The following is a 13,730-nucleotide window of genomic DNA, read 5'->3' as shown; positions in this document are numbered from 1 at the left end:
ACTTTTTATCAGTATCTTCAACATGCATATCTTTGGTTAGGTAATTTTAAGAAACGGCAACTACCTCTAGGTTTTACTGTTATATTTGGATGCTCCCTTTACTACCATGCATGCTAAGCTATAGGTATTATTTGAACTTTTTTGCTTAGATCAACAGGCAGTACCTAATTAAAATCTAAACCAAACAATATTGTTTTCCCACCCGTTGGAACTTGTCATAGTACTTACTTTTAACGAACCTGTACGAACCTATTTAATCTTTATTCTAAGAGTAGCCATTGGAGGTTATTCCACTCCATACAAATTACAAAATATTGATTAAACACTACAATAAATCTCAAATATAAATGTTTGTAAATTTACAAAAAAAGTGTAGAATAAAACGTTAACATATGTTTTGAAATCAAAACAAAGCAGAGGTTTTCCCTTTAATCTTCAATCGTTTATTATAATGAATAATGATGAAGTTTATTTTCCACAATATAACAATACATGAGATGTAGAGAAATATGACTGGCTACTTGATCCAGTAGTGTAACCAGTTTGTTTATACTAACTTATCCGCTAACATGATGTTGTAATTTATAGTCTAGCATCTGTTATAAAACATTGGATTTCGCCTGAACTGTGAATTATTTAGACAATGTGGTTATTTCATGGTAACCATTCCTTCAACACAACAATAACCTTCAAATTGGAAGAAAAAACTTCATTATTTTTCAGCCATTCTAAGTTTAATTCCTTTGATTTGAGCCATATCCTACGACTCTACTGCTTAACATACGCTTGACTAATTTACTTCAAAATACACAAGTTTGCAAATTGCAAGATAAAATAATTGACTTCAACTTTCTAACACGTAACTAAAAAGTCTTAATAGGTAACGTTATCCCTGGTTTTATATAGTATACAGTACATCGCAGAATTGACTGGCAAATGAGTAATCCAAATGTTATATTGTCTACTGGCTTAATGATAATTCACGATCAGCTGTATTGAAGTAAACAAAAATCAGCAGTAAATAGCTTCTAATGCTATTCTTATGGAGAAAATTTTAAGTTATATCTAATTTTGAATTAAGATTTTGGGAATTTCACTATTTTCCCCGCCGTCACGGGATCGAGACCTTTAATTTGAGCCCTCTCCCGTCATTATACGACTTCCCAGTCGCCCACAATTTTGACGCAAAGTATCGGCTTACGTAATTAATATATAGACTAGTGGCGTGTAGGGACATAAGTCCCTAAAAAGCTCAAATGGAAAAGAATTTATTGTAATATTTAAACAAACTCAGAATGAAATTATCTATGTGTCAGGATAGATATTCCAGTACAACATATCTTTTGTATAAAAAAACAACAAAAAAACAGTTTGTTGTTTGTCTTTGTTTGCTTTTGTTGATACCGTTATGTTCAATAAAGAATGTGAATGATTCCAGTGGTTTACCTGTTAAAGGCAGCAAACATGTTTGTGAATAAATAAATATTGGTTTATTAAGGTAGCTTTGGTTTTTTGGTTAATGCTGATAAAAAGGCTTCCCCGATTGAAATACAGTACTGGAAATTGTCTTCGTCAAATAAGAAAAGGCAAAAATGGTGTGTTCAGATAAACTTAGTTCTTGGTCAAAACCGATAAATTAGCATCCCTACTCTACCCAGTTATTAATTCTGCTCATTTTGTACAGGTTTAACAAAATTAGTCTTAAGTAAAGGCATCCCATTGACAGAACCTAACCCTAAATTTGTTTCTGATCAACATTAAAACACCATGACTCATGACTCATCTTTTGCTGGCTACACCACGCACGCTACCGACCAATATTATAATTGGCCAATTTTTGTTAAATGTTCAGTGTTTTAGTGTTCGTGTCTCGTGTGTTATAATGACTCTTTACAGTAATGAAGAGGATTGTGTGTTTGGAATGCGTTTTCAACTTGGTATCAGCTTGAAAATGAACCTTTAGGTTCGAAACCTGGGTCGCTGACCTAAATTCCAGGATCACTGACAAGTACTACAGGTATTTAACCTTTTTATTATTAAAAACCCACTATTAGCCTAGTGTTAGTATATGTGGTGGTTATCTTCCTTAATGTACGATTGATTTACATATTCTACCAAAAAAGAGCCTAATCAATTTATTTTAACTTTGACATAACTAAAAAGTCTTTCCATTTAATTTCATTTCATTTATTTCAATGGCAAAATTGCCAATTTGTACATGGACAATTCAAAATATACATGATTCTGTGTAACAAATGTCACAAGCAAAGACAAAGAACAATAATTTAACAATCAACAAAAGAAACAATAACAGATCAGTTAACAAGAAATATCAATACACGCAATAACAATGCAAAAAAGAATAAACAAGAACAAAAACAAAACAATAAATACAATAAATTAATTTACTTTGCAATAACAAACACTAACAAGATCTAAGCAAACAGAAACAGTGAGTTTTTCATACTAGGCAGCAACAATATGTAGTAAAGCAATAATAGGACAAGTATAAACATGGGGGAGAAATTACAAGTTTTTACTAGAAATACTTAGTTACAATGAAACAGATATTGCACTATCAAACAATGCCTTATAAATTATAACTAGCTGTGTGCCCGTTCTACGCACGGGGATCTTATCATAGTCAGTTAAAACCTTCTTATATAAAGCACAGCAGTTGGTTTGCATACTTTCAGATATGCTGACAAAACTATTCCTTCGCAAATACAAGTATCTGACAGTTTCAAGCCAAAACTAATGCTTCGTAATTAAATGTCACCCGGATCTTGTTGGTCCACATGTTATATCCAATGATTAAACTAAATAAACGGTATCAGCATTCTGACACATACTTTCTCCCATAAGTTTGTCAACAACCTTTATCATGTGTAAGCGGTGAGAGTAAATATACGGAAATGGGATTTGTACAATTTTGTTCAGAATTTAAAGGACTATAACATAATGGTTAAAAGTATTTAAGGTACTACCTCAACCTCTTAATTTAACACTTTATTCGGGTTGACATTTTCATTATCAAGGCGCTCTTGTCCTTTCCGTGAAACATTGAGAAACAAGGACATTAATGCGTTACCATCATACACAAAAATACCGAACTTAATTAGGGAATCTGCTACGCTTTAAGCATAAAAAGGTACATATAAAATTAGTACTTGAAATCTTTGTTAATGCCATAAAATGTGATCATAACAATTTATATTTGCTTGGACCGGAGATGACTCGAAATTCTGTCGAAATGCTATCTGAATCGGTTTGCTATATGAAATGAAGTACAGTAGGCCTACTATAGACGATTTTTTTTTTTTTTTAAAGAGGTTGGCGGCCTCTAAAAACAAAATAGATCAAGGATAGATTGGAAAAATAACAAGGTTTACATGTGTTAATTCTTCATGGTAGCTTTTTGTTTACAATTAATGTTTGTCTGTTTTAACTTTGTTTGGATTAGGCCCGGAAATATTTATGTCATAAAAAGAAGATCAAGAATAATCAGGAATCACGATTTTAAATTACCACCACAACCTCAGCCCCAAACAAAAATATACTACAAATGACCAATAACAGCTTATGATAAAGCTTATGATAAATTGGCGGCAATTTAGATTGGTAATTTGTAATAAAAATTACCAAAATAGGCCACGAACTATTGATAAATAAACAACGTTCAAAGTGTTTGAACAATTCATGATGGTTTGCTAAATAAATGTTTTACTAAAATGCGTTATAGTTTTCTTAGCATAACATTTTGGAATCCAGACAGAAAAACCAAAAATTATACAGTTAAGACATCAATTAAATTGAATAGGCCTACGCCTGTAATAAATAAGGTGCAACACCAACGATAACTAATTTGTAAATTACTGTGATGTGTTGGTACGTAAAAATGATTCTTGCTGCTACTAAAGGTTAAAAGGAAAAGAACCAGTACCGTACCAAAAACCAACGTTTACAGTTAAGAACTGTAGTACAGCCGACCAATTATATGCGTTAATCAAGGTTATTGATCTCTTGGTTTTGGATTTTCTCGTAAAAAGTTATCGGCAATCAAAGTTATTTCCCATTAATTGCTTTATTTGTACACAACTCTTAATGTAAACTTATCGGTGTCAGTTTGAAAAAAAACCTTATACAACATAACTTTCTGTTATTTAATAGATTACGTATTCTCTAAACAATGGTTGCTGGTATATATATTAACATTATAAGGAAATGTGACAAAAATCATACAACGTTGGGTTTTTGGACGTTTATAATTTTATTTCTTAAGTACCTAGGTAGGCCGTGTATTCTATGGAAAAGTACCGGTATCAAGGACCGTTGTCGAAAGGGTTGTTATAAATAATTGGGTAAGCATACGTACCACACGTACCCAAGAGAAGGGCTATGGGCCTATTGGCTGTATGGTCCAGCGATTGCATCACACGGTGAGTAGGAACTATTGACTTTATATAGTCAATGGTAGGAACAGAAAGTGACACATTGGAAAATCGAGTTCAGCATCATCCGTAAACCTCTGTTACAATCACCCACTGCAGTTGTAATCTTTTGCTTTACACTTTACACAGCCACCATTGAAGAGCCGTCAATGAGTGGAACATTGTTTCTAAGCTATTGGCGACGGTCATAAGTAAATTTAAGTTTCCCAGCCGTATACAACACTGATTCAATCTTGATTCAATGTCTTCTTTCTGGTTATCAAAACTCCAAAACAATTGTATACACATATTTCTGGTTCCTGACCTGGATGATGCCTAGTTATTTAATTTACGGTTACACTATATTATTCCACTTGCGATTAATTAAATCCTTTATGTAATAAAAAAGTTTATAATCTCACTTGGATGGGATTTGCCTTCAAAACGTGATCGGAAATGGTTGTGGTGTTTGTAAACAACATTTGTAAACATTTCAGTGACAGCTAGAAAAAATAATCTTGATCCGAACAGCTGTTCGTTGTTTCATAGACGATTATGTGATACAAATTGGAAGAAAACTTGACAAAAATCGCACAAAACTGCATTTTTGAACGGCCGTAATTTTAATTACAAAGTAGTGAGACCATATTTTAATGGCTAAAGACACTCTCGCCAATCCAGTGAATACATTAAAATGACTTGGGTCTTGATAGGTACTCTCGTTTTTCTGGAGAAGATTGCGTAAAATGTCATCTTGAGTGTGTCAGACAGACAGACAGACAGAAAGACAGATAGACAGACAGACAGAAATTTAGATGAGACTTGTTTCGGCTTCTTTAATGTATAAAACGTAAAAATAACCTAAAAATGTATGATTCTGAGCAATGTACAGACAAAACTCTAATTTTATTTATATAGATAAGATCAATTTAACAAAGAAAAACATTCATGCAGAAAAGAAACAGACAAATTAGAAAGACATAATCGAACATCAACCCGGGACAATGAGACCTATTGCACATCACTAAGAGCCACCGATCACTGAACACCATCACTTACTTGCGCCTCGAGCAGATTTATTTTAAAGATGGATGAGCTGCAGCAGAAGATGTCGAGGTTTCCAGGTATTAGGTTCCCGTGCCTTTGAAGTCTCACAAGTGGACTGTTCCTTCCGTAATTTGAGGAAGCTGCTACCCTGGTGAAGAGGTCAGTGGAGCGAGTACCAGTGGGAACCCTGAAGTTGACCTTTTGGAGTAGTTCTGGGCAATCAAGCTCAGAGGTGACCAGACGTTGGAGGAATAGTACGTCGTGGTTGAAGCGACGGGATTCCAGTGAAGGCAGCTTCAGGAGGGATTGCAGATCATCGATAGGAGCCTCAAGGAACCTGTATCCCAGGCGAGTACCCACGAGCCGCACAAATCTTCTTTGCACACTCCAGCTCGTCCTTCAGATATTGTTGGTGAGGGGACCAGATAATGTCACAATATTCCAGGTGGGGTCTCACAAGGGAATGAAATAACAACTTTAGCGAGTAGATGATATTGAAGGTTAATGAGATTCGGTGAACTAGGCCGAGGTTGCGCAAGGACCCTCAGGGTTCAAGAAGGGGTCTGCGTAAGAGGTTGCAGACAGAGTGGACATGGCGATCCCAGCTGAGGTTTGGGGTGAACAACACGCCGAGGTCCACAATCTCCGAGCATCTAGCGAGCTCTTTGCCATCAATTGTATAGTTCCTCCGGACGGGGTTGGATATACGATGAAAGGTGATATAATTGCATTTGCTGACATTTATACCTGGCTACCTGGCTACAGAATCTATACTAATCTGGAGAATGTCAAGGTCATCAATGGATGAAAATGTTTGGTAGAGCTTAAGATCATCAGCGAATAGTTGGAAGCTGCATTGAAGGTCTGTAGTGATATCATTTATAAACGAGATAAATAGTATGGGACCAAGCAAGGAACCTGGAACTCCCGAGGTGGCATAAAAGTGATGAGAAAGTGAACCGTCGTACCTGACTTGTAGGACTCTGTCTTGCGAATCCATCGAATCAAACAGCCGTCAAAGCTGAAGGTCCTTAACTTTTCCACTAGGAGCCTATGACTGACACAGTCGAAAGCCTTCGCAAAATGGAGTTGGATTGCATCGACTTGGTGAAGATTGGCAAACGCATCAAAGATATCTGTTGCAAAGATCATCAGGTTTGTGGAAGAGGAGCGGCCAGTCAAGAAGCCGTGTTGATTGGGGGAGACGAATGGCAAGATGATGGACTTGAATCTAGGCAGAACGACTTTCTCGAAGATCTTTGAGATGACTGAGAGAATCGCTATTGGACGATAGTTCTTGACGTCATTTATAGGTCCTTTTTTATGAACTGGAATTATATGACTTGGTTTAAGGATGTCGGGAAAAATACCATTTGACAGAGACAGATTGAAGAGATTGGTAAGTGGGTGTTCCAGTAGGCGGCGGCAGTGCTTTGCAACAGCCGGCGGGATGGAATCGGGACCGCAACCTTTGTTTGCATCAATGTTTAAAATTGCTTGGCGGACTTCATGCACTTGGATAGGGTAGAACGAGTGGGACCCCATTAATTGGGACACAGGGGTGAAGCAGTCAGGTGGTACGTCATCCTGGCCAAACACTGAGGAGAAATATGTAGCATATTTGCTACATACTTCTCCTGGTTCCCCGAGCTATTACTCGGCAGCTGACTGGTCACTATCGGAGGTAGTTCCATTTAGAGACATTGAGGTGGGGAATGAGGTTGAGCTATTGAGGCTTTTTACATAGGACCAAAAAATCTTGGGGTTTTGTGGGAGGACATCTTCCACGTGGTTAATGTAATTTGTAAAACAGGCTGTGGACAAGGCCTTGCATTGAGCTCTGGTGGCAGAAAAAACGACAGTAGGAAGCTTCGTCCAGGTTCAACTTGTAGATCTTATGAAGACGTTTTTTTCAATAGTTAAGAGCTTAAGCTCTTTAGTGAACCACGTGGGGAACCTGGAGGGTCCGCACGTGGGATGAGGCATATGAACACGCATCTACAGACATTTATAAAATTAAACGCTGGTTAGACCAAAACACGTTAACCCTTAACATAAATAAAACAAAAAGTTTACCAATATTTTTTAAGAGTGAAAGTGACCCTAGCCCTAGGCAACTATTTCTTCATACCTGCGGCGACTTTCGGTCTGCGGCTTGTACTTGTGACGTCATAGAGCGGGTAGAGAAGTACGCTTATCTAGGAATTATAATTGATCAAAAATTCAGTTGGACTCACCACATTCATTATCTCAAACAACGACTTAGAAAGCTCATATATGCATTTTCTCAACTTGCTGGTGTTCTGACCACGGATTACTGTAGGACAGTTTATTATGCTTACGTGCAGTCTTTGCTTCAATATGGTATATTGGCGTGGGGCGGTGTCTCGGCCTCTATGCTTGAGCCTCTGGCTGTTGCGCAGAGGTCATTAATCAAAACAGTCCTAAGCAAACCATCGAGATATCCAACAGTGGATCTGTACTCAGATTTTTCTGTTCATGATATACGACAGTTATTTGTTAAAACTCTTTTAGTCTTTCTTAGGTAAAAAAAACAACATTTTTACCAATTTGCAGCATAACTATCCCACAAGACATAGAATCAACTTTGGTTACCAATTTCCTAGATTAAATATAACCTCCCTAAAAAGTAACCCATATTTTATCGCCCATATCTTATATCGCAATCTTCCGCCACAAATCCTGCAGTATGAGGAGAGCAGTGTCCCGGTGTACAAAAGAAAGGTGAGTACGTGGCTTGCCAGCATTGGCCGGACGGCTACGGAAGCGCTGATAAAATCCCCATATAATTGTACACGAGAGCAATGTTTACAATGTTTATGATCTCGAGTGCAGCAAAGGCCTTTTTCACTCGTGTTACACATTATATTTTTCCTACAGTCACTATAAAGCATATAAATAATTAATCTTTCAAACACCATACAACACTTTTTTAGGTTCAGCTGGCAACACAAATGGTGCCCTAGAGAACGTAGTACCCGCAGTCCGTATCACTCCGCTATTTTTCCTCGGCAAGAAATGTGCTCCGCGTTTTGAGAATATAGTTCCGAATGTTTTAGTAATTTGAAGTGGTTTCCGCGCCTAAAAAAATGCTTTAAAGGTATTTTCTTGTTTATTAAGATCGTAGGAATGTTTTAAAAACGTTTAAAAGAAAAGTCCAGAAAGTTCAGAAATACCGAAACTATAAACACGAAATGACAGGTTAAATCGTAGTTATAATAGTCAATCAGCTGCTCATAGAATTATTATCTTTAAGTGTTGCCAACCTATTTCCAAGCGTACACGGATTACGTGCATAATAAAACCACGCTGTTTTGTGTTGTTTGGTTAGAATCCTGATGTGCGGCAAAGTATAAACCGTACGGCAAAGTATAAACCGTACGGAAAAGTATAAACCGTACGGCAAAGTATAAATATGCAGCAATTAGCAGCTTTCTGTACTATAAACAGTACAGGGAAGCCAACTTTGTCGGGTGACTGTAGGAAAAATATATTTATTTATAATTTGTATCTGTTTATTGTATTGTTTAACTTTTGGAAATAAACGATTTGACTTTGACTTTGACTGGCAAATGAGTAATCCAAATGTAATATTGCTTACTTGCTTAATGATAAATCACGATCAGCTGTATTGAAGTAAGCAAAAATCAGCAGTAAATGCCTTATAATGCTATTCTTATGAAGAACATTTTACGTTATATCTAATTTTGTGTAAACATTTTGGCAGATTCATTATTTTTCCCGCCGTCAAGGGGTTGAGACCTTTAATTTGAGCCCTCTCCCGTCGTTCTACGACTTCCCAGTCGCCCACAATTTTGACGCAAAGAATCGGCTTACGTAATTAATATATAGATTGACTAGTGGCTTGTAGGGACATAAGTCCCTAAAAAGCTCAAATTAATGTCAAACAAATTATTGTAATCTTTAAACAAACTCAGAATCAAATTATCTATGTGTCAGGATGGATATCCCAGTAAAACATATCTTTTGTGTTAAAAACAGTTTGTTGTTTATCTTGTTTTATATGTTTATGTTATTTTCAATAAATAATTTGAATGACTCCTGAGGTTTAACTCTGCTTAATGCAGCAAACATGTTTGTGAATAAATATTGGTTCACTAAGGTAACTTTTTGTTCTTTTGGATGATGATGAAAAAAGACTTCCCTGATTGAAATATTGAAAATTGTCTTAGTCAAATATGAAAAGGCAAAAAAAGGTGTGTTGAGATAAGATTAGTTCTTGGCCAATACCACTAAATTAGCACCCCGACCCAGTTATTATTTATATGTTTATGCTCATTTGGTAAAGGTTTAACAAAATTAGTGAAAAGTAAAGGCATCCAATTGACAGAACTTAACCCTAAATTTGTTTCTGATCAACATTGAAAACTACTACCGTATTAGCTTGGTGTAAGTAATGTGGTGGTAATCCTCCTAAAGGTGTGTTTAACTTAACATATCCTATCAAAAAAAGGGCCTAATCAACGTCTGGCCACTAACTACAGTATTTCGCGACTGTTTAAGGTTCCATTACCCAGTTATCGGAACCAATCATGACATGCATATTTTTGGTTAGTTTTAAGAAACGGAAATTACCAATATATTTTACTGTTATATATAGGTGCTCCCTATACTACCGTGCATGCTAGGCTATATTATTTTAACCTTTTTTTCTTGGAGCAACAGGCAGTACCTGGTTAAAATATCCTCTAAACAATATTGTTTTTTTCCGCCCATTGGAACTCGTCATAAAACTTACTTAATGAACGAATACCTGTTCGAACACCTATTTCATCTTTATTCCCAAATTGATTTTCTAGGGGTCTTTGAGGTTATTCAACTTCATACAAAATATTGATTAAGCACTACAATAAATCGCAAATATAAAGGTTGTTAAATTTACAAAAAAGTTGTAAAAAAGTTTGTTCTATCTTTAACATATTAAAGCAGATGTTTTGAAATAAAAAAAGCAAACGTTCTTTTTTTAATCTGGGATCGTTTCTTTAATCTTGAAAACAATTGATTTTATTTTTGACGTAACTAAAACGTCTTAATTATTATGGGTAACGTTATCACTGGTTTTATATAGTATACAGTGCATACAGTGCAGAATTGACTGGCAAATGAGTAATCCAAATGTAATATTGCTTACTGGCCTAATGATAAATCAAGATCAGCTGTATTGAAGTAAACAAAAATCTGCAGTAAATGGCTTCTAATGCTATTCTTATGGAGAACATTTTACGTTATATCTCATTTTGTGATAAAATTATGGAGATGTCACTATTTTTCCCGCCGTCACGGGATCGAGACCTTTAATTTGAGCCCTCTCCCATCATTCTACGACTTCCCAATTGCCCACAATTTTGACGCAAAGAATCGGCTCACGTAATTAATATATAGATAGAAGATAGATGGATAGATAGATAGATAGATTTAATGTTTACTAAAATGTGATATAACGTTTTATCAAAGGTTTTTGTGATAGTGGATCACGAAGTAAGTCTAGTGGGTAGGCAGAGAGAGTAACAGCAGCCATTAGACCAGATACTTGCATAACTCAATTGTTAAGCACCAAGGCTCGTAATGGCGCTTCTCCCCTTGTCATCAGACTTAATCCAATCAATTGATTAAGTCCGACTAACCAAAAAAGTGTGGTTTGATTTTCATGTATTATAAAAACATATTTCATTCTGTCCTGGTTATATGGTCAATTTTGTGTTATTTTCAATGAATAATATTTATTCAAATGCAATTTAATAGCCCTTGTTTGTTGGCTGGAGTTTTATGATTTGCTTGTTACAGGTGCAGATCAGACCGAGTCTTCACCAATCTGAAATGATACGTAAGTTATGTTTGCAACTTACTTTAATAAATGTATGTTCTGGATGTACGTTTGTCAACTAACTTAAGCTTTTTTCTAAAGGTTTTCGGTACTTGTTCATGTTTATTTGAAGGCTATCAATTTCCGGAAAAATAAAGTTGATAACATACCTTATTTATACTTGGTTGAAATATTTATATGTTTCTTTACGTCTGTGAGTTTGTGTTCATGAGTATAAGTAAGTATATCTGTATCAGTTTGTGTATGACACATACACATTATAGTTACCATACAACATATAGTATATTATATATAGGTGAATACCTTATAAACTCTAGTACCCTTTTAAATTCATTTTAAGCATTAATACCCCCACCGCAGCAAGCCTGCAGACTAAGCAAATTTGAACTTTCCAAAAATAAGACATATTTATTCCCTATTTAAATAACATTAGCTTTAACGAGTGCTTAGGTTTGATACTACGGGGAAGGTAAAAAGTGTTTTTTGACCATACGTCAATAGTATAGGATGAATTAAATAAATTTGCTAAATTTTATCAATATATACCCATAAACAAGTAAGCTACAACAATTTGTATTTTCTCCATAATAACATGGGAATTTTAAATTACACTATTTTTTAATTTTCTCCGTGACCATTAGGCATACAACAGCGCTTCTATGTACTAAATAATTTCTTTTTTTAAGCTCTTCAAAACGGTTTAAAAAGAAATTGCTATTTTCTTTTGTTTTTAGAGCTAAAAGTGGTAAAACCCGAATTTTACCCCATAAACCCCCCCCCCCCATTAATCCCCCTTCCCATGGTCCGATAATGCTGGATCACGAACTCGTTCGAATAAACGTAGGTATACACTTTTGTACCAAATTTCATCAAAATCGGATCATTTTGCTCGAGTTATCGCGCTAACGGACACACACACACACACACACATATATATATATGTACATATATATATGTAAATATATATATGTATATATATATATGTGTGTATATATATATGTGTGTGTGTGAATTTGAACGGATGGTGTTTTTGGCCTCTAGGGACCTCAAAATGAAAAATTAAATCGGTCCCGGGTCTAGGTCTTACCATGAGTACTACGGTAATAGCTTATTCCCTATATGGGAAATTCGCTAAAAACTCGTAAAAATCCTTCAATTACACTAAAATAGAAATATGCCATTATATAATACACAATTTTAACAAAGAAGAAATCAAGGTTCTCTAAATTAAGTTAAATTAAATTAATTAAGTTAAATCAACATATAGTTATATTTTATTTGTTTTCTTTATCTGTTATTGTATTTGTTCAATATAACAACATGATTATGACCTTAGAGTCTAAACTAGTTGTTGAAGATAACAACAAGTCATTCACTTTTTTGGACGTCACAATTTATAGATCAGCGGATAAATTACAATTTAAAATATACAGAAACCCGACCACATCATCCCAGAAAATTCACATCAACTCTGGACTCACATCATCCTCAAAGTCATAACATAGCAGCATACCACAGTTTCGTAAGCCGATTGCTATCTATTCCTATGAACGGTAACGACTACAATGAAGAAATAAATACCATCGAGTTCATCGCCGTCTCTAACGGCAATATAAGTCATATGGTCGATAAACTAATACATAAACATAAAAACAAAAATAAAGCTTCAACCACGAATTCAGAAAAAATAGTTTTTACTTCAACAGAATATGGCAATATAGGTCAGCCGCTTAGAAGGTTACGTGGCGCGAGCGCCGAGTGGCGCGAGCGCCGGGTGGCCCGAGCGCCGCGTGGACTACCTGACTATGTTTTGATAGTTTTGACAGCTCGTTACCGAACCGGATAAATCAAGTGTACACTTAAACTTGTAGAATTATCCATGTCGCCATGACGCATCTGCGTCTATGTAAACATTGTCTTCTAAAAAAATATAACTTGTAAAATACAATTATGTAACAATGTCTTATGTTAGCATTTATTTAAAACGATTTTTAAATAAATGCTAACATAAGAAGTAGTCTTAGGAGTCGCAACTCGATAACTATAGTATATATCCTCAAGCAATTGAAATTACTATCTTAACATATTGTATCTATATCTATATATCTATATATATATATATATACTTATTTAATACGCAAGCAGGATTTTTGTGACAATTACTCCTCCGAAACTACTGAACCGATTGACATGTATTTGGTGTCATTGGAAAGAGCGTAACGTGAAGTTGTGCAGGAAACTTTCTTTTTAGGTAAATAATTAGAGAGTGAGGCCCTGGGGCCTTTCAAAGTTTCGTATTTCTCCATAAGATTAACATGGGAAACAAACATTGTTTTGAAACTCCAGCTGTTGTCAGAAATTAAATATTAATAAATGGTCTAAGTTTA

The 13,730-nt window shown here is 35.3% G+C and overlaps 1 protein-coding gene across 1 annotated transcript in view; it reads left to right on the top strand.

The window, feature by feature from the left end:
• Positions 1-13,730, top strand: part of LOC128983048 (uncharacterized) — a 331,667-nt gene that overhangs the window by 106,090 nt on the left and 211,847 nt on the right. The window contains exon 2 of the mRNA XM_054402183.1: positions 11,304-11,343. Within this exon, the coding sequence (XP_054258158.1) occupies positions 11,337-11,343 (7 nt within the window). The 5' untranslated portion in view covers positions 11,304-11,336. The remainder of the gene's footprint in view (positions 1-11,303; positions 11,344-13,730) is intronic.

Source organism: Macrosteles quadrilineatus, unplaced genomic scaffold, assembly GCF_028750875.1.
Source record: "Macrosteles quadrilineatus isolate MER2022 unplaced genomic scaffold, UCM_ALF_1.0 Scaffold_1__1_contigs__length_201487025, whole genome shotgun sequence".
NCBI classification, from domain to species: domain Eukaryota; kingdom Metazoa; phylum Arthropoda; class Insecta; order Hemiptera; family Cicadellidae; genus Macrosteles; species Macrosteles quadrilineatus.
This window is presented reverse-complemented; position numbering and strand designations above follow the sequence as displayed.